This window comes from Scleropages formosus, chromosome 9 (assembly GCF_900964775.1).
Source record: "Scleropages formosus chromosome 9, fSclFor1.1, whole genome shotgun sequence".
NCBI classification, from domain to species: Eukaryota; Metazoa; Chordata; class Actinopteri; order Osteoglossiformes; family Osteoglossidae; genus Scleropages; species Scleropages formosus.
This window is the reverse complement of record NC_041814.1, coordinates 85,947-105,186: the sequence shown is the minus strand read 5'-3', so window position 1 is coordinate 105,186 and position 19,240 is coordinate 85,947. Positions and strand designations below refer to the sequence as shown.

General features: G+C 42.3%; 3 protein-coding genes across 7 annotated transcripts; 2 read left to right on the top strand and 1 right to left on the bottom strand.

Annotated features, from left to right (window-relative positions):
- Positions 1–622: 622 nt before the first annotated feature.
- On the bottom strand, positions 623–3,235 carry fam32a (family with sequence similarity 32 member A). Its single transcript, XM_018728111.2, has 4 exons — positions 3,118–3,235; positions 2,742–2,901; positions 2,362–2,415; positions 623–2,162 (listed from the first exon to the last, which is right to left on the bottom strand). Exons 1-4 carry the CDS (start codon positions 3,189–3,191, stop codon positions 2,094–2,096), a joined length of 357 nt encoding a protein of 118 aa, XP_018583627.1. The 5' UTR covers positions 3,192–3,235; the 3' UTR covers positions 623–2,093.
- Positions 3,236–4,196: 961 nt separating this feature from the next.
- Positions 4,197–6,571, top strand: mrpl54 (mitochondrial ribosomal protein L54). The gene is made up of 3 exons (XM_018728125.2): positions 4,197–4,376; positions 5,720–5,876; positions 6,093–6,571. Exons 1-3 carry the CDS (start codon positions 4,247–4,249, stop codon positions 6,223–6,225), a joined length of 420 nt encoding a protein of 139 aa, XP_018583641.1. The 5' UTR covers positions 4,197–4,246; the 3' UTR covers positions 6,226–6,571.
- Positions 6,572–6,828: 257 nt separating this feature from the next.
- malt2 (MALT paracaspase 2) lies at positions 6,829–18,948 on the top strand. 5 transcript variants are annotated; one of them, XM_018728334.1, is made up of 17 exons: positions 6,829–7,254; positions 8,352–8,489; positions 10,129–10,295; positions 11,259–11,389; positions 11,521–11,677; positions 11,799–11,980; positions 12,541–12,637; positions 13,157–13,195; positions 13,338–13,379; positions 13,793–13,996; positions 14,627–14,804; positions 15,309–15,383; positions 15,688–15,815; positions 16,809–16,958; positions 17,379–17,536; positions 17,739–17,867; positions 18,003–18,948. In XM_018728334.1, exons 2-17 carry the CDS (start codon positions 8,353–8,355, stop codon positions 18,462–18,464), a joined length of 2,436 nt encoding a protein of 811 aa, XP_018583850.1. In that variant the 5' UTR covers positions 6,829–7,254; position 8,352; the 3' UTR covers positions 18,465–18,948. The 5 variants fall into 5 exon arrangements, with proteins under 5 accessions (XP_018583850.1, XP_018583853.1, XP_018583852.1 ...); XM_018728337.1 differs by having other exon boundaries at positions 6,829–7,316; positions 11,521–11,665; positions 11,802–11,980; XM_018728336.1 differs by having other exon boundaries at positions 6,829–7,316; positions 11,521–11,665.
- The last annotated feature ends 292 nt before the right edge of the window (positions 18,949–19,240 follow it).

Here is a 19,240-nt window from a genome sequence, read left to right as displayed (position 1 = left end):
ATGATCCTTTTCCTCTTTGGCCCAAAGAACATGATGTTCATTTTCTCCAAAAACAAGTTAAAAAGTGGACTTGTAGGACCACAGCGCACATTTCAACTTTGTGTCAGCCCGTTTCAGATAAGCTTTAGCTTGAACAAGTCGACAGTGTTTCTGGATGTTGCTGATATACGGCTTCCGCTTTGCATGGTACAGCCTACTTCTTCAGCATGATGCTCCAAAGGTCCACGATAGATCTTGGTGACGAGGTTGGTGTCTATATCCGATACCGCACCGATGGCAGCCTGTTCAACTTGAGGCGACTAAAGGCCCAGACCAAGACAGTGGAGAATGTTATTTGAGAGCTAACCTTCGCCGACAATGATGCCATTGTTTCCCCACACGGTGACACCTCTGTAGCGTTTAATCTCCTGCTTTACAGAGGCTGCCGAACTCTTCGGACTAGAAGTTAACTTGAAGACAGAAGTTCTCCAGCAGCCTGCACCTCAGGAAGACTACCACCCTCCCCACATCACCACTGGCAAGTGAAAGCTGAAGACAGTCCACTAGTTCAGCTACCTGGGGTGCATCCTCGGACGCCAAGGTCAACAAAGATTGATTGATAACAGCATGACATGTACATCGCTTTGGAGAAGTGTCTGCTACATGAATAAATGTAAATAACAGAATGGCAAACAGCCACAAAAGAATCTGGAACAACAAGTGTCTGAAGAAAGGCACAAAGATCAGTGTCTACTGATTAGCCTACTCCATGGCTCCGAGTCATGGGTCACCTACCGTCACCACCTGCGACTCCTTGATCGCTTCCATCAGCGCTGCCTCTGCACTATCCTCAAAATCCAGTAGAATCACCAACACTGAAGTCCGCAAACAGGCGGAGGTCACCAGCATCAAGGCCATGCTGATGAGACGCAGCTGCGTTGGCAGGGCACATCTCCAAGATGGAGGATCATTGCATGCTCAAGATTGTGCTCTATGGCAAACTCACCACTGGCCACCGCGATAGAGGGGCACTGAAGAAGAGGTACAAGGACTATCTGAAGAAATCCCTTGGTGTCCGTTACATTGACAATCGCCAGTGGTCTGCTCTAGCTTCTGACCGGGAGGCCTGAAAACACACCATTCACCAGGCTGTCTCCTCCTTCAAGAACGAACGCAGGGCTGGTCTTGAGACAAAAGGAGATGGAGGAAGAAACGTGACACTGCAGCGCAAAACGGAGAACAGACTTTCTCTTGCAGTTGCTGCGGCCAGACCTGCCTGTCCCGCACTGGCCTTGTCAGCCACCAGCGAGCTTGCAGCAGACGTGGGCAGCCCCCTTCCTAAATCTTCGGCATGACTTTGCTGATACCATCTCAGATATACATTATACCAAAGAAAGGACGCACACTTAACACGTTTACGTCAGTTTATTGCAGTCTAAAGACATGACTTTTCCTGCAAAGAAAAATTTTCATATGGTCACTTGGTTCACCCCCATCCCATCAGTGTAACACAGTGACCCACCTCTGCTTTAGAGAAGTGTACTTCAAGGCCCTCTTCTAACTTTCTAAAAATAGCAGACCAACAGAAAAATCAAAAACATTCCACATGTGAGTACTATGTTCAGTATAGTTTACATTAATTGTAAGACAAAACCTGGCCATAAAGCAGCAAGAAATTCTAAAGTACTGGAATTTGTAAACATTACAGAAACTCTAATATGACAAGAAATACTACCAATCTGAAGCACACTGGTACAGCTCATACTTAGAGACAACAATGACAGAATTGAAGTCTTTTACGGTCTGCTTTGAAAGTTCTGCAAACATCTCATTTGAAGTCATACTTAAATTTGACAAGCATTGTGTAATAAAGAAAACACATTCCAATAATATTGCAAGTGTGCATTGTTGCAAAACCTTTAATAACCAAAGTACTGTAAAAGGACATAAAACAACTTAAATGAAAAATTTTGCTAACAATCTGTTGGTAACTTATTGCAGATCACTAAGAGGATCATTGAGAAAGTTACCCAAAAAGAAAAGGTTTTCATATTACAAATACTGCATCAAGAATATGAGAAGTATATCTTCAGAAAGATCCAGATGATCTGTTTTTATTTGGTCCAGCTGACTTTGGGAATATCATAATGTTCTGTCAGGGTATCTAAATGGCGATTAAAATCCTGCAACGAGGCAAAAAACAAAGATGCATAAAGGTATTACATATGTTAAATGTAGATAAGAAAAATATTCATTAGATTATATCTTAAAGTTAGCACCCTCACTGTATGCTATAGGAAAACCACAAAATGTGTACTTACATCTCATGTTAGCACAAACTTAAAAGAACATTTTGTTGAAAAATGTCTCCCAGTTTCTTACCTCAACTCTCTGCTTGTGAGTTTTTGATGCTTTGTTCAAAATCCTTTCCATTTGCTGCAGTGGAGAAAATGGAATGGAAACCACAGATTAATTACACTGAAACTACTGATAGCCTTTGAAACTTAAAAAAAAAAAACAGAATAGGTCTCTTCTCATCTTGAAAAAAAAAACACTGTATTTTGGATCCAAAGTTCGTTTCATACTTTACTCACTGCCGTTGTTGCAAAAAATCCAGGTAAACTATTGGACCCCGGTCTGAGCAAGAGTCGGGCGCCACTGGATAAACTAACTTTTATACGAGGCTCTCCGTGAACTTACACCCGTTATGGAATTGTTAAGAGGCAAATAATAGTACACAGACAAGTTATAACTTATTTTACCCTCTTCTCTTGCATTTTGTCGAACGCCACTTGCGCCGGGGTCCTCTTCTCCATGTACACCGGCTTCTTCGCCTCCTCCGTCTCCTCCGTCTCTTCGCTCTGCATCGTCATGATCTCCTGTTGTAGGCGCAGCTTTTTGTCCTTATCCTTCTTCTTCTTCCTGTGAAATAAAATTTCAAAAATAACCGTTACCGAAGCTACTGCCTAGCTAGTTGACTAGACTAGTAGTACTACTACTAGTTCACGGACAATTTCACTCGCTATTCATTCCAAGTAGGACACAAGTGCCTGACACAACTGCTACATATTCCCCGATATCAAACTAAACGTAGCTATTTTATATAATAATAATAATAATTTTTTTAAAAAAACCTACTTTTTCCCCGACGAAATGCTACCAATTCCCTTCAGTTTAAGCGACCCTTTGTGAATACTCTCATAGTCCGCCATGTCTGTTTTCGTCTCGTTTCCGCGTCGTCGTTGAGAACACTGCGCATGCGCGATAACGTGTACACTGCCCCCTGCTGCCCGCCCAGGAAATTGCACTGGACTCTCTCTCACACGCATGCGTGCACGCACTTTCTGAAACGCTCGTCCCATATGGGGTCGCGGGGAGCCAGAGCCTAACCCAGCAACACAGGGCGTAAAGGCTGGAGGGGGGGGAGGGGACACACCCAGGCCAGACCGCCGCAAGGCACCCCAAGCGGGACTCGAACCCCAGACCCACCGGAGAGCAAGATCCAGTTCAACCCAGTGCGCCCCCACTTTGCACTGGACTCGATGAGTATTTTTACATTTACATTTATTCGCTTAGCAGACGCTTTTCTCCAAAGCAACTTCCAATGAACTCTATGTAGTGTTACCAGCCCACACACCTTCACTACGGTGACTTACACTGCTAGGTACACTACCCAAATGGGTCACTCCTCCATACATCGGTGAAACACAATTTCTCTCTGTGACACTCACACACTATGGGGGAACTTGAACAGCATGTCATTGGACTGTGGGAGGAAACCGGAGCACCCGGAGGAAACCCACGGAGACACAGGGAGAACATGCAAACTCCACACAGACGGAGCGGAGATCGAACCCACATTCTCTCGCACCACCCAGGTGCTGTGAGACAGGAGCGCTACTCGCTGTGCCACCGTGTATTTTTAAACAGTTTGTATGTATGTCTTTTTGTTTCACTCTTCACTATGTTCCATTTTAAAAAAGCGTAAAAAGAAAGGCTTTAAGTTTAAATAACTGAATTTACACTTATGTATATAATGTTTGGCTAATAAAAAATAAGGTTAATTATATGATACCTATTGCCATCCCTGTCACATCTGTGAAATCCCAGCAAAACATGCGTAAAAGTAAAGAAGAAATCAGAAAACAAGCACGTTTCCAAGTATTTGTACAAGCCCGTAGTGTAAGGACACGGCACCGGAAGCACGTGACATCACCATGCGCGAAATGCCTCATGGGAACACTGAGGATCAACCCGGAGAAACAGAATGGCGGCACACTTCATGTGTGCTGCTGCTGGCACTTTTAGGACACTTTCAACAAATGTCTGTTTCGAACATGTTGTAAAACTGTTTAGTCTTCGAATTCAGACGCGCGGGTATGCTGCTAAAAAAGTCGGTAAGTTACGTTGTACAGTTTATGAGCGCGTGATCATGACCTTGCTATGGTATGGGTACCTATGGTTACAGTTTTCATCTGTCAGATTTGAGAAGGCATTCGGTCATTAACCTGTAGTTACTTGAGTTTCCCATGTTATGTTTATAATTACATTTATTCATTCAGTAGACGCTTTTCTCCAAAAGGGACGTACATCTCAGCAAAAATACAAATTGTGCATTATTACATTAGGAGAAAGAGACATGATAGTTGCAGATGTGATTCTTACCTAGTTTTGTTACTTTCCACTTGATGCACCGATGGTCATCGCTCGAGTAGGTGAGTAAAATGCAGGATAGATGAATCCTGAGTTTTACGCACCTACTCGAGAGATACTTTTCTCTTTATTATTCTCATGTGTAAGAAGGGGTGCGGTGGCGCAGTGGGTTGGACCGCAGTCCTACTCTCCGGTGGGTCTGGGGTTCGAGTCCCGCTTGGGGTGCCTTGCGATGGACTGGCGTCCCGTCCTGGGTGTGTCCCCTCCCCCTCCAGCCTTGCGCCCTGAGTTGCCGGGTTAGGCTCCGTGACCCCGTATGGGGACAAGCGGTTCTGAAAATGTGTGTGTGTGTATTCTCATGTGTTATATGCTAGCCAATAAAGAAAGAATGCAAGTAAGTGTTGTGTAGATGATGAACTGTACTAGGAAGATGGATGTGTTGCTTGACCTAAATTTGCTTAGTTTGATTTTAAATATTAGGAACTGGCTTCTATAAATGTTATATTAATTAATAATGATAAATTTCTCAGAGTAACTGATTTATTTATGTATCTTAACTGTAATAGAGTTCAGTTTATCCTTTTTTTTTTTAAAAATGCTTGCACTGGTGTGCATTGTGATGTTTATTATGTACAAAACTGGCAGCAAGGGATACTGTATAAACCTATATAAACTTTTGGGAATTATATTTTGTAGTTGACACAAACTGATTTTAACTTTGTCCACAAATATCTTACCAAGCTGATGTGAAAAAGAATACCAGTAAGTTGCAGTAAGCTGGACTAGAATAGTAACTTGTGGTATTTTCTGTGCAGTTCATGCAAGAAAATCTCTACTGTGGTACCTAGCTGTTATGATGTGTGTAAAGATATGCACTAGAGAGTGCTCCCTGTGTTAAGTTAATGCACTTTTGTACTTTCTAAATAGCATCTGCTAAATGAGTAACTATAAGTCAGTTGTGCCTGTGGTTCTTTCTGATTTTAGCCTATAATGCTCATGTAGATTTGTGCACCACTTCTGCAAGCTTCACATTCTGTTTGTTTTAAGTCATTGTGTTCAATGAATTTCTGATTTTATATTTTGACAGCTGCGAAAGGAAAATCAAAAGGCATGGTTAAAGAGGTTCTTAAAGGCCCAGAAGTGTGTAAGGATCCAGTGAGGCTGACATCTCATGCTGTTGGAGTCAACATATTTAAGCAGGAAGAGGACCCTCCTCTACGACCCCATGAGGAGTACCCTGCCTGGTTAGCATTAACCACAAAAATGAACCTTTTACTACAAAAACAAACAGGTTTCTTGTTCCTTGTATTCATGGTCTTCCATGAGTAGCCTTTTTAAATGGTCTCCACCGCTACAGTTAGAAAAAGTTAAAAGTAGTTTCTCCAAGAAAAAAATGGAACTTTCACCATTGTGCTTAAAGTGCACCATGAATGAGAACTCTTTTTTGTTTTCTCTTCCAGGTTGTTTCAGTTGAACCTGGGTCCTCCAAAGAAACTGACTGAGCTTGACCCAGAAAGTTATGATTGTTTGAAGCGGTTGAGGAAAGAGCACATATGGCGTTCCAATAAGTTACAAAAAAGCCAGAAGTTTTAGAAGACTGGCTCTCCTGCTTCACCTCTGGAGACCTGCTTGTGAGATGCACTTAATTGGGACACCGAGGAGGGGGATCTAGACGCATCTCTGGTGGCACAACATGCCACTACACCGGCTTCCCAATTTCTGCCATCATCTCCGCAGCTGTGGCATGTACAGCTGTTTCATATAACCCGAATAACACATCCAGGATGAGTTTCTGCAGCAAATGGACTTTTTGGTACAAAATTGACTAGAGGATCTGTCAGATGTAATTTTCTTCCCATGGCAGCTGCAAGTGACTTTTTTTTTTTTTGTTTGTTTTGCATTTTTATGATTTAAATGAAGACGATGTATAATAAAAACGAGCTCCTTGCAAAACAAATGTTCTCGGTCTTGTTTTCATGCCTGTGAAATGTCTAATTTAAAAGTTTATAAAAGGTTTGTTATTGATTAATAGGACTGATGGCGCAGACGGAGAGAATGTACTGAACCCTGATGGAAGAAAATACACGAGTTGTGAATAGAAACGCTTGTTACTCGCTGGTCTCAGCTGAATATGAACGCGTTAGACGCGATCGCATCGTGCTGGGTACGTAGACCTGGCGGCGGGGGAGGGCCGTGCCTTGCCGCGCCGCGCCCCTGCGCTCCGAGCGCTCGGGACTCGCTGGGATTTTTCCGTTGCTCGCCGATGGTATCGCGCAGCGCCGCCTACGACAGGCTTTCCGAAGGTGAAAGTAAAGCTGCCGGCCGAGACGAGAGAAATGGTCGAGCCCCCGCAAACACCAGTGAACTCGGAGGCGAGGGCACCTGAACCGCACCACCACCGCTCCGCCGAGCCCGAGGGCAGCGTATATTTCATCTGTGGTCATCATTTTGTGAAGAACGAAGCGGGTAGAGAGGTGTCGTCACCGCTTTCATAAAAAGAAGTACAGTAGCTACTTCTGAGGCGGCTTTTTGGTTTCGACTCTACCGTGAGCGACAGACGCCCGAAGGAGGAGAAGTTATGAGCGCATAACAACATCGCTCACTGACACTGACTGTGACTGAGTGAGTGAGTGTACGGACGAGCTGCTAACTTATCACAGGAGCCGACACCCAGGCTGTCGCAGGTAAAGAGACGACGCGCACGTCTGGGTTTGTTTCGTTACTGTCTCTCTTACTTTTGCTGGGGAACAGAAGCCCGGCTCCGTGAGCTCGGCCGTGTTTCTCTCTCTCGCGGCGCGTACTAATGCCGAACGAAGCGCCGACCACTGGCACCGGTAAGCAGCCGGAACGCCGATCCCTCCGCGGACCCTTTTAGCTGTGCTGCTCGTGTCGCGCGCAGGCCGCGCGCGCGCACCTCCCCGTGAAAAGCCGGGCGTCATTCGAGTGAAAGTTCCCAACTGGTGTGTGTGTGAGTGTGTGTGTGAGTGTGTGAGAGCTGCTTCTCTGACGAGATCTTCGACTCTTGTCTTTTCCCCTGTGGCCATTTTGCTGTTTTCCTCTCTGATCATCCGGACCTGTTTCTTCTAGTAAAGAGAAAGATGACGTCCCTTGTTGTCCTAGGCTAGTATGTTTCAGCAATTATTTGTGTTACCTATCACACATTTTTATTTATTTTTTGTTTTTTAAAAATCACGTATTAAAAATCAAAATGAAAGCACAGCAATGTTTTGAAACAGTAGTCTAGTAGGTAAATATTATTACAAAGGAGTTATGACTCGAAAAGAGCTGCACGAAATGTAGTTTGCAGTTCACCTGATGAATACATTCTGGCCATTCTTATTATTTACCTCGTACTGAAGTCCAGTACCAGTTATACGTAATAAGGACAGTAACTATTAAAGAGGATATTTGGAACAACAGCTTTTATAGAGTTTTGGTTAAAGATTGTTGGTTCAAATCCCACTTCTGCTGCGGTACCCTTTTTCAAGGTACTTATCCTCAGCTGATCCAGTAAGAATACCCTGCTGTAAATGGGTAAATCATTGTGAAGCTTCTTATCTAACGCGAGTGCCCTTGGATAAAATCATCAACTAAATAAAGAATAGTAATTTGTGTTTATGCAACATAATTAACTAGGATGTATTCATAGTGGTACATTTGAAATATTCAAATCACATATTCCGCTTCCCTCTGTGACGTACCGAGTGTGTGTTTGCCAGTATGGGGGACTGGAACCAAAGCCTCGCCGGCCTGGGGGAGGGAGCCCTGCGGAAGCTGGCAGACCTGCTGGACAACCCTGGGTGTGGCTGGAAACAGCTTGCGGCTACAGCTGCGGAGAAACCTGAGTTTCGCTATAGGTGAGCTTATCTGCCTATTTCAATAATTTTTTAACTGGAAACACTTTAAAAGTCACCAGCATTTTCTTGTTTTTCAGCCCAGAGCAGGCTACGTTTTTTTCTTATTATTAGAAGGCTTTAACATGTCATTTAATGTGTATAGGAAAGTGATTTCATTATTTTATCGTTATCAATATTATTCATTCGCTACATGCCAGCCAGACTGCTACGCTCTTCCACATCTGCCCGCTTGGTGGTCCTGTGCACGAAAGGTAACGCACAAAGATTCTCGCTTCTGGCTCCGTTGTGGTGGAACGACCTCCCTCTCTCGCTCGGAACCACCCAATCTTTGTCCGCATTTAAAAAGGGTCTTTAAACTCATCTCTTCCGAACTCGCTTCGCCCGTGATCTCTTAAGATTGCGTAAGGTATACATGTTCATGATCGGATCAGTCCTTTATAGAGCCACTCCTACAGTGTAGCGTAAATGTTTATACACACACACACACACACACATTTTCAGAACCGCTTGTCCCATACGGGGTCACGGGGAACCGGAGCCTAACCCGGAAACACAGGGCGTAAGGCCGGAGGGGGAGGGGACACACCCAGGACGGGACGCCAGTCCGTCGCAAGGCACCCCAAGCGGGATTCGAACCCCAGACCCACCGAAGAGGAGGACTGTGGGCCAACCCACTGCGCCACCGCACCCCCTTCATAAAGAAATAGTTTTGTCTCTATATTGTTATGGCCCAGTTTTTTTGTTGTGCTGTATTGCTATGGAAATATAAATGTTTATATGTATCTCAAAATAACTACTAGGAAGGAGATTAGGAATCGGCGATATTCCGGTAAAGTTTCATGCAGCTACTTGTGTGAATGTTGGTGCGTATGGTGAAGGAAACCAACTGTACTTAAGAGTCACACATCTGCAGCTACGTCTCTTTCTCCTAATGTAATGAACACATTGTATTTTCTATAAGATGTATGTCGCTTTGGAGAAAAGCATCTGTAAAATAGATAAATCTAAAATGATTTGTGTGTTCTATGAGGCTGTAGTCACCAGTGTTAGTTTTTAGGCTCTTATGTGCTGGGTGGGGAAACATCTCTGCTGGTGAGACTTTTAGATTCATCAAGTTCATAAAGAAAGAGGGTTTGAGGACAGAAGGTCTGAGCCCTTACCTCGGCGGAGATTCAAGTCGCAGGGGCCAGAATGAGGAGGAAATCAGAGTCCATTATGGACAGCACTTCATATTGCTATTTAATGTGTTAATTATTATTTGTTCTCATTCTTTTTTATTTTGTTTTGGTGCACCTTGTTGTTATGTGTCAAGATGCTGTAAACATGAATTTTCCTGAAGGGATTAAGTACCTATGTTATGCTACTTTGTCTTTAATATTAATGTATGTCCAAGACTGAACTGCAAGTACAGTTTTTTCTGACCTTGTGAGTGCACTGTTCCTTGATTGATGTGGGATTTTGAGAAGCAGATGGTATACGGGGTGTGTTCTGAATATTGATTGAAGGTTTGAGAAGGACATGCAAATTCACACCTTGTAATGTGGTTGGAAAGGCTTGAGAGTACTCAGGTGTGCTGGTCTTTTCCAATGGATCCTTGCGACTGTGGTCACTTGCTGTCCGACTGTGTGGTGCCTTGCAGTGAGAAGAAGCTGGTGAGCTGTTCACTGGAAGCATTGAAGCCAACAGGGAGCCCTGGCCGCTTCCTCTTGGCCATGCTAGCTGACCAGGGCTGCTCCGTGGACTTCCTGCTGCACTGCCTCCGCAAGATGGAGCACCACGATGCAGTGCAGTACCTCACATCCACAGGTGCTCACTAGCTACTGGCCTGCTTGCACCTTTTGACTGAAATGAGCTTGACTGAGAGCCAAGAAGTGCCAGAGTAGATCGGTTTCATTCTACTACTTCCTTTTTGTTATTTGGTCAAAGATACCGTGTTGGGTGTTATAATATCATTTTAACACATCCCATCTTTGTTAGCCTTACAGGTGCATGCAGTCTTACTCACCTTTGATAGCTGCTTAATCTAAGCAAGGCCACGGTGGTCCAGAGTTCATTCTATATACACAACATTAGTGTAGACAGAGTACGCATTAGGGGCAATTTAGAGTCACCAGTTCACTTGAAGCACATCTTTAGACTAGGACACCCACGTGAACATGGGGAGAACAGGCAAATTCCCTTACAAGAACAGTAAGAAGAGAAAAGTTTGAGTATGCTTGCTAGAATTTTTTTTTCCTACAAAGGCATTCAGTTAAATCTTGATCAAGAAATGAACCAACATCTTCTATATATGATGCTTGTGGTTTGCTTTGACTCTTCTGTCTAGTTCATTGCATACAAATGTTGATGATATCACCCAGACTTTTGATTGCCACTGTAATTTGGCAATGAGATGAAATCTAGTTTCAGAGTGTATGCATTTTTTCAAGTCAAGTCAAGAGAAGCTTTATTGTCATTTCAACCATATACAGCTGGTACACTACACACTGAAACAAAACAATGCTCCTCCAGTTCCGTGGTGCTACGTGAAACAACACAGAGTTACCTAGACAAGACTCGTTCTAGATATGTTACTAGTTTGCCAGGGGAGACATGCTGCTTGTCCAGTGCCCCCTTTAAGGCACATCCTGGCGGACACGTAGGGGTGTCTCTGTGAACTGATATGATTTCATAAATGAAACTATTTACAAAACTAGGTAGACATTATTACAGTTAACATTTAAAAAATACCAAAGTACTGGGCTCATCATTAAAACGTGTTCTTTTTAGTGACGGAGCAGATACGGATCACGGGACAGCCGGAGTCCCGGCTGGTGCCAGAAGGGGAAAGTGTGATTCTGAGGTGCCAAGCAAAGGGCCCAGCAGGGCTGGGGTACCAGTGGTTTAAGGGAAAAGAGGAGGTAATATTTCAAATGTTTCTAAGAAATTTTACCATTTTCTCATTTTAAACATCATATAAGACAAAAGCGTAGATTATTCTGGCTGAATAATGTGGCGCTGAAGGAAAAGCAAGTGTGTTCTTGTTTTCAAGGTTCCTGGTGCTAATGGGCCTGAGCTGGTTCTTCGACCTCTTACTTCAGCTCAGCAGGGACACTACATCTGCCGTGTCAACTACGGGGAGCAGTTTGCCTTCTCCCAGTGGGCACGCATCCATTGTGCAGGCGGCGGAAGCTTTGGTGCGAACATAGGTCTGAATATCGTTTTCACTTCACTGCTCATATTCATAGAAACTGTTTGGTCTACCGTGTCATGAAGAGTCAGCTGTGGCTGTTTACTGACTCCATCTAATTAAGCTACTTTGTGTGCCAGCAGGTCTAAGCAGTTTTTCATCAGTGAGAGTGCTACGCATTGTCCAGCAGCCCCGACACTTGTTTTTAGCAGAGGGGGATTGCCTACATATGGAATGCATTGCTGAGGGAAGCCCACCTCCACAGTACCAGTGGTACCACAATAAAGACCCCTTACCACCGGCCATTCAGAGTTGCCTTAAGGTCAGACCAGTTTCTCTGTGTAATGATGGTCATAACAGTGATGCAGAACTCTCTCACATTTGTTCTTATTGTCAGTTACACTCTGTTCAGACTTGCTTTTGTCTTCAGAGTTATCACTGTGTTGCTTTAGTTTGACATACATGCATGCTGATAATACTTTTGTTTATATGCCATTTATACATTTATACATTTTTTTTCTCCAAAGTGACTTCTAGTGAACACTCTAATATCATGAGCCCACACCTTATTCTCTCAAGTATGTCTTCCAATGCTAGATACGCTACTTACAATGAGTCACTTGTTCATACACTGGTGAAATACACTTTCTGTCTGTCACTCGTACACAGTAAAGGTGATTTTAGAGTCAGTAGTCCACCTGAACAGCATGTCTTTGGACTGTGCGAAGAAACCTCCACAGGGGCACGGGGAGAACACGTAAACTCCATGTAGACTGAGCGGGGATGGAACCCACATCCTCCACACCACCCAAGTGCAGTGAGACAGCAGCGCTACTTGCTGTGTCACCGTGCGTTGAGTATGGTGTTTTCTGATGCTTTCAGATACCGTGTGTGACCACTGCAGACAGAGGCCGGTACAGCTGCAGAGTGTACAATATTTTCAATGAGTTGTGGAGTGATGAAGTCCATGTGTCAATTGGTAAGGATAGTTGATGCATAGGAAATAGGAATAATTACAATAATCAACAAAGTAACTCCATATTTTGAAAAATGCTTACCTGAAGGTCTACGTATTTTATTCACTTTCTTATCAATTTGCAGTGGCACATGGGTATATCTGCACCATAAATAGTGTTCTTTCAGACATGGGGGGGTGCTAATTTGGACCAGTGGAAATAACAAGAAAAATATTTTTATGTAACTTTGTTACAAGCTGTAAGTCTCAGGTGCTCCATACATGGCACAAAAGAAGATGTCAATCACCTTTCAATGTAGCTGACCAAAATTCAAATGATTTATCACATTAAATAATTTTTTATTGGCTAACTATATCTGTGAAAAATGCTCAGTATCATAAAATCCAGGCAGTTTTTTCCAAGTTAAAAATAATAAAGATGGAACTCTGCATACCTATCAAACTATGTATTAACATACTTTATTTACCTTTTTAACATAACTTTTTTTTGTTTGCATTTATTTTGTTGTCTGTTACCTGCAGGTCCTGGCTCTTGTGACTCTTGGCCAGAGAATGTTGAAGGTGTGCTTCAAATCTGACTTGTAAGATCTGACCACTTTTAGAACTCTAACAGATGTTTTCTCTGTATTCTTTGTAATGCTGCACTAAACCATGGACAGTAGATTATTTGATGTTTTGCATTGTTTGGTTGTTTTTAAAATAGGTTTTGCTGCTGGTCCAGTCAAAGAACACAGGCGTTTCTATGGTAAGTGCAAAGTGTTCAGATACTTTCATTGGTATATTTGATGTACTGTGCTTATGTACAGTATATTATTAATACAAGTGCACTTAGCTGGAATTGTGTAATTCTCACGGATGAAAATTATAGTGTTCCTCAGATATGTCTTGAGGGGAAACAGATTAACAGTTTGAGTAATGTGGTTAACCGTGATCGTATGTAAAACTGCTCCTTGACTGTGGTTGCTGATCTGGTGTTTCAGTTTTCTATGCTATATAATCACGGAGATATATAACGCATAATATAAGTTGTTCTATAAAAGTTTAACATTTTTGTTTCGATATTAGCGTCTATCTTGTTTTTTTCCTAATCTTTAACTGATTTTGCAAATGAACAGAATTAAATTTAGCTTGTACTCCCCCCACCCATGCCTGGTTTAGCCACAGATAAGGTGGCCCTTCTCATTGGCAACATGAACTACCAACACCACCGGCAGCTACGGGCACCCATGGCCGATGTCCATGAACTCACTAACCTGCTGCGCCAGCTCGACTTCAAGGTGGTGTCTCTGCTCGACCTAAACTGGCAGGAGATGCGCAGTGCTGTGACTGAATTCCTGCTGCTGCTGGACCGTGGTGTCTACGGTCAGTCAGGGCGCGGGCACTATGGGATCTCATTGTCTGGAGTTTGTGCCACATAAAAATAAGCTGTGCAAACACACACAGTATGTGAGTGCTGGATTGATATGGTGTTGTGACATCATCACTGGACATTCAAAAGGAATTACTTTGAAGTTATTTGAATAACATATATATATATATTTTTTTAAAAGAGTCTTGTTGGTTTCAAGCAAAACAATAGAGCTGTGTGACTCTGTTATAGAAACCTCATGTAAAGGCCATCCAGGCTTCTAGCCTTAAGGATGGCTTACTCAAAACCAATAGCCACTTTATAAGAATACTGACATTTTAGATCATAAGTGAATTTTTTTCTTTCCGCAGTAACCACTACCATCAGCTTTTTCTGTGTTTGCTTTGCTAAATATCTTGTTTTGCAGTTGAGAACTGTGGATGAGAACATAGTGCGTTCCCTGTTTTTAGCAATGTCCGATCGCTGTCGAGCTGCACATGTCCCAGCGTGCCTCACAGTTCTTTGTTACTTTGCTGGAACTTTATCAGGTGCAAGAGCAGTGTAATAAAAGCACTGCTCCTGGGCTCCAGTGTGTGCAGATGTTTCTAATTCCAACTGCTTGTTTGTGCCTGCAATGCTTCCAGGGCTACTTTATTTTGCGGGCCATGGCTATGAGAACTATGGCAGCAGCTTCATGGTGCCCATCGACGCCCCAGCTTCTTACACCTCAGAGCATTGCCTGCGAGTGCAGGATGTGCTGCAGCGAATGCAAGAGCGCCAGACGGGCCTCAACGTCTTTCTGTTGGACATGTGTCGCAAGCGGTATCACTTCTCCCACACCGTCACGAAATTGTCATATCAGATAGAAAGTGCTTTTTAACTTTTTTTTGTGTGCCTCTATTTCAATCATTCATATAACAAGAAAAGGAAGATTTAGTTCGTCGTAAATTGTACTGATTTAAAACAGCCTTGTTTAAAGATAACAAAAAATGTAGTGGAGTGACCAGAACAAAATATAAGCCTTTTAGCCTGATTTGTATGTTTTGCAAACAAAAACTGTTTTTTGTTTTACCAAGCAGTAAAACAGAAAAATGTCCAATAGGAGTACATATACTGATATACTTACATAAGAGCTGTCAGACCTAACTTGCTTCTTTAGCTTGCCAAAATGCATTTTTTAATCTTAATTCATTTAATTGATTATATACTTCATTAAGGAGTTATTTAAAAAAAATCATTACATATGTTGTGTACATCTGACTGAGTTTAATTACACTGTTTGGGTTTTATATGCTTCTTTCACTAAATACTTTGTTTCTTTTTTAGAAACCTGAATGATGCCATTATTCCTCAACCTGGACCTATGAAGGTAACGGCTAACATTGTGTTTGGCTATGCTACGTGAGTATCCCAACTTCTTTACACTGAACTCCATGTTTCAAGTTAAACTACAAGTGTAGAGTAAAATTCTCTTATATGATATTCAGTATTGTTTTCTACGGCATATCTGTCTTTTGAAGACAATGGGTTATTTCGAAGTCAATTTAAAATAAATTAATACAAATTTAAATTTTGCTGTGCACTTTTCATAAAACTACTTCGTAAATGTATTATTGGTTATTTTCATTAAATATTTCATACAGGCTGTATTTTTTTAAACAAAAAAAATATATAGATGTGAAATTGAAGTCTGCGTGCTTTACAGCTGCGTGGATGCAGAGGCCTATGAAGTGAATAAAGATGATCTGACCAATGGAATTTTCATGAGTTTCCTTAAGCAGCGCCTCCTAGAAGATGAAAAAGTCACTGTCATGCTGGACAGGGTTGCTGAAGGTATAGCAAGAGGCTCTAGTGTAGTTTCCGTTTCTATAGTCTTTGGAGTGGTGTGGGGTGGCGAGTCATACTAGTGAAGGAAGTGACAAGTGTACAGTACATGGCTGTGGAAGATATTGTGAGATGTTAACCTCGCAAGAGGAAGTAGTCAGAAAATGATAATTCGGTGAATTGCCACACACCAATCACAAACTATTAATAGGAAGCATTCTCATATAAGTTATGGTTACATGCTTTCCGTGGTCTAAAGGCATTCCAAGTTGTCGCGCTAAACACTCGTTCTTACATTTACATTCATTCACTTAGCAGATGCTTTTCTCCAAAGCGACTTACAATGAATACTATGTAGTGTTACTAGCCCACACACCTTATTCACTGCGGTGAATTACACTGCTAGATACACTACTTACAATGGGTCACTCATCCATACATCAGTGGAACACACACACACACTCTCTCTGTCACTCATACACTATGGGGGAACCCGAACAGCATGTCTTTGGACTGCGGGAGGAAACGAGAGCACCCTGAGGAAACCCACACTGAAAGAAGGAGAACATGCAAGCTCCACACAGGCTGAGCGGGGATCAAACCCACGTTCTCTTGCACCACCCAGGTGCTGTGAGACAGCAGCACTACTCACTGTGCCCCTTAATACAATATTCTTAATACAAGATAGTTAATATATGTGTTAATGGTACAGTTTGGTAAGCAGATACATAAAACAGATTATTCTTAAGCTCTTTAAATGTAGCATGAAGGATGTGCATTCATAGCTAAAACTCAACATTTGCTAAAAAGTGCACTTAAGACTTTTTACACTTAGAACTTCAACTCTGGCCTGTCTTCATGGCATAAGTGTTAAATTTAAATTGTGGTTTCACATCTCTTCTTTGGTCCCTCTGTCAGTTTATGCTAATGCTTCCGCATACAGCCTCGTGTTTTTGACTTGTTCCAACACCTTTTCCATCACTCCTTCCTGTGTGTACGCAGATATGGGCCACTGTGAGATCACACGTGGCCGGCAAGCCCTGGAGCTGCGCAGTAACCTGTCAGAGCGCCGTGCACTCACTGACCTCATCCAGTCCTCCAGCTGCCCTGTAACCACCTGTGCTCGAAACCTCCAGTGGTCCATTGCTCATGGTGAGACCGCTTGACCCAAAGCTCTAAATGATGTTAAAATGAGCTAACTTCATATTAGATTTAACATTTTGCTCTTATCATTATGCATATCTAAATCCTATTCCCTTAGGGAGTTGTTAGTACAGTACAGATACATTTTGTTTATTGATTTTCTGAAGCAAAAATGTCATCCTAACTGGATGCTAATGCTAGAACTTGTGTCTAAAAGATTATTCTTTAAGTAAAATAGTAGGATATAAAAATCTTAATTTTATTCTTGACTATCACCATCCATCTCTGCATAAAACACCTCACACAAGTTTACTTTATAATCCAGGAAAATATTGTACTGATAACAATGACACAGTTTCTGTATTGGGAGCCTTTGGTGAGTTCCGCAGTGTAAAAGTCCTTGCTGGCTCACATGTTATGCAATTCCAGTGCTGCCAGACAGCCGCTGTCTAGAATTTGACTGTGGCGTGAGGGTGCAGCTGGGTTTCGCTGCCGAGTTCTCCAACATCATGATCATCTACACTCGTATTGTGGAGAAGCCCAGCAACATTATTTCCTGCTCTGCCCTGCTCTCTGACTTCTCTGAGGTAAACAAGCTGGAGAGTTTTTCCCTTTTCAGAGTCTCTAATAAAGCCTTGTTGCACATGAGAAACTCTTCTGACTGGGTTCAACTCTAACAATCCAGCAAACTGAAGTTTTGACAGATTTTACCTCAGTGTGATGTCCTTTAATACTTCTCCTGTACAGGTTTTCTGGCTACATTTGATGTTGTTGCTTTTCTCGTGGCAGGATTTTCACATGGATCTAAAGCTGACCAATCAGCAGAGCCCTCGGGAAGCAGGAAGCTGGCTGCTCTCAATGGACAGTGCGTGCGTGCCAACCCTCTACACCCGCTTCAGTGCCCTGCAGAAACTTAAGGTGAAGTTCATAACATGTCTGCATTTAGTTTGTTCTCTACTGTGTGACCTTGAACACTTGGGCTGCTTTATAAATTGCATTTATTACAGAGCACGTGTCTTCCTTGACAACAGTGTGTTTGTGCCTTCATTACAGAAGGAGCTGACATTCAACGTGTGTCTCCATTACCGGTACAACAGCATGGATGATGAAGTGCGAGAAAAGCAGATGGTTTCTGTAGGGAAGCCTCTGGTAGCCAAACTAAACCTCCATGAGCCGCGGATGCCCCATTGCTTGTCAGCCACCTACTCTTCATGTGAACCTCACTCTTTCAGTCTTCCAGACTCTTCCTTTTCCCCTGAGCAGTTAAACTCTAGGCTCCCTACTTCAGAGAGCCAAAGCTTGACTTCTGCCTGCCTGGCCTGCTACTCAAAGCCAGGAGAATATCCTGATGCCCACTGTCCCAGGAGAGCCAATTTACCCGAGGAGAGCATCAGTCCAGAATACCTTCAAATGGATGCAACTCTGCCTCTACAACTGAATGCTAATAGGATGCACAGTCCTTTAGAGAACCTTTCATTCCAGTTCCACACCAAACAGAACTTCCACTCTGTTTAGAGGTCCACTGTTGTGAGATGTCACTGTTTTCTCTGACAAAGAATATCAGAATCCAGAGTTTTACTTAACACAATCCATTACTTTCTACTTTTTTTTAAATCATAAGTGATTTAAAAAATCGGATTTTGTTATTATAAACAGTATAACCTAATTCCACGTTAGTGAAACTGCATAAACAAAGGTAACGTTTTGTTATTAAAGCATTTGTCAAATGATCTAATTCTTTAAGTGTAAAATACTGTAATTTTATGCTTCTTGTTTGTAAAAATGGCAGCACTGCAAAATAATTTACAACTTAGGTAACCCATCTGTGAAAAGCTTTTTGTGTTTAGAAACTAAGCCAAGTCATTTGCAACTGTATTCGTGTCTTTCAACTTGTAGGCTACAACAACTGAAGCTTTACCACTCCTGTAGAATTTTTTAAGGGCTTACACTGAAAGATGAATAAAATGATACTTTACAGCTATGAATTGTGTGTCATTAATACTAGATGTTTTTCCTCCCTTGCATGCACGCTCTTGTTTTCCGATAAAAAAAAATAGTGCTCAGAATGAAAAACATTGTTTCTTTAGGGTATACTGTAATGCAGAGTGACATTGGTATGTTTTACTCAACATACAATATATATACATTTATACATCTGAACACTTAATGAAGGAATTCTAATTATACATCTTGCCAAAAAATAAAAACACAAATTAATTCTCAACTTTGGTCTAAGTTGCAGCTAATTAGTTAGCAAAGCACAGTCATCACGGAGTTAAAAAGCCATTTTA

Bases quoted from the DNA above. Each gene is read 5' to 3' on its own strand.
- fam32a (XM_018728111.2), bottom strand. From the start codon at position 3,191: ATGGCGGACTATGAGAGTATTCACAAAGGGTCGCTTAAACTGAAGGGA. The intron at 2,416-2,741 runs GTAAAATAAGTT...TCTCCACTGCAG, and splicing joins ACAAAATGCAAGAGAAGAGG to CAAATGGAAAGGATTTTGAA. The intron at 2,163-2,361 runs GTAAGAAACTGG...GCCTCGTTGCAG, and splicing joins CTCACAAGCAGAGAGTTGAG to GATTTTAATCGCCATTTAGA.
- mrpl54 (XM_018728125.2), top strand. From the start codon at position 4,247: ATGGCGGCACACTTCATGTGTGCTGCTGCTGGCACTTTTAGGACACTT. The intron at 4,377-5,719 runs GTAAGTTACGTT...ATATTTTGACAG, and splicing joins GTATGCTGCTAAAAAAGTCG to CTGCGAAAGGAAAATCAAAA. The intron at 5,877-6,092 runs GTTAGCATTAAC...TTTCTCTTCCAG, and splicing joins CATGAGGAGTACCCTGCCTG to GTTGTTTCAGTTGAACCTGG.
- malt2 (XM_018728334.1), top strand. From the start codon at position 8,353: ATGGGGGACTGGAACCAAAGCCTCGCCGGCCTGGGGGAGGGAGCCCTG. The intron at 11,981-12,540 runs GTCAGACCAGTT...TGATGCTTTCAG, and splicing joins CCATTCAGAGTTGCCTTAAG to ATACCGTGTGTGACCACTGC. The intron at 15,384-15,687 runs GTGAGTATCCCA...CGTGCTTTACAG, and splicing joins ATTGTGTTTGGCTATGCTAC to CTGCGTGGATGCAGAGGCCT.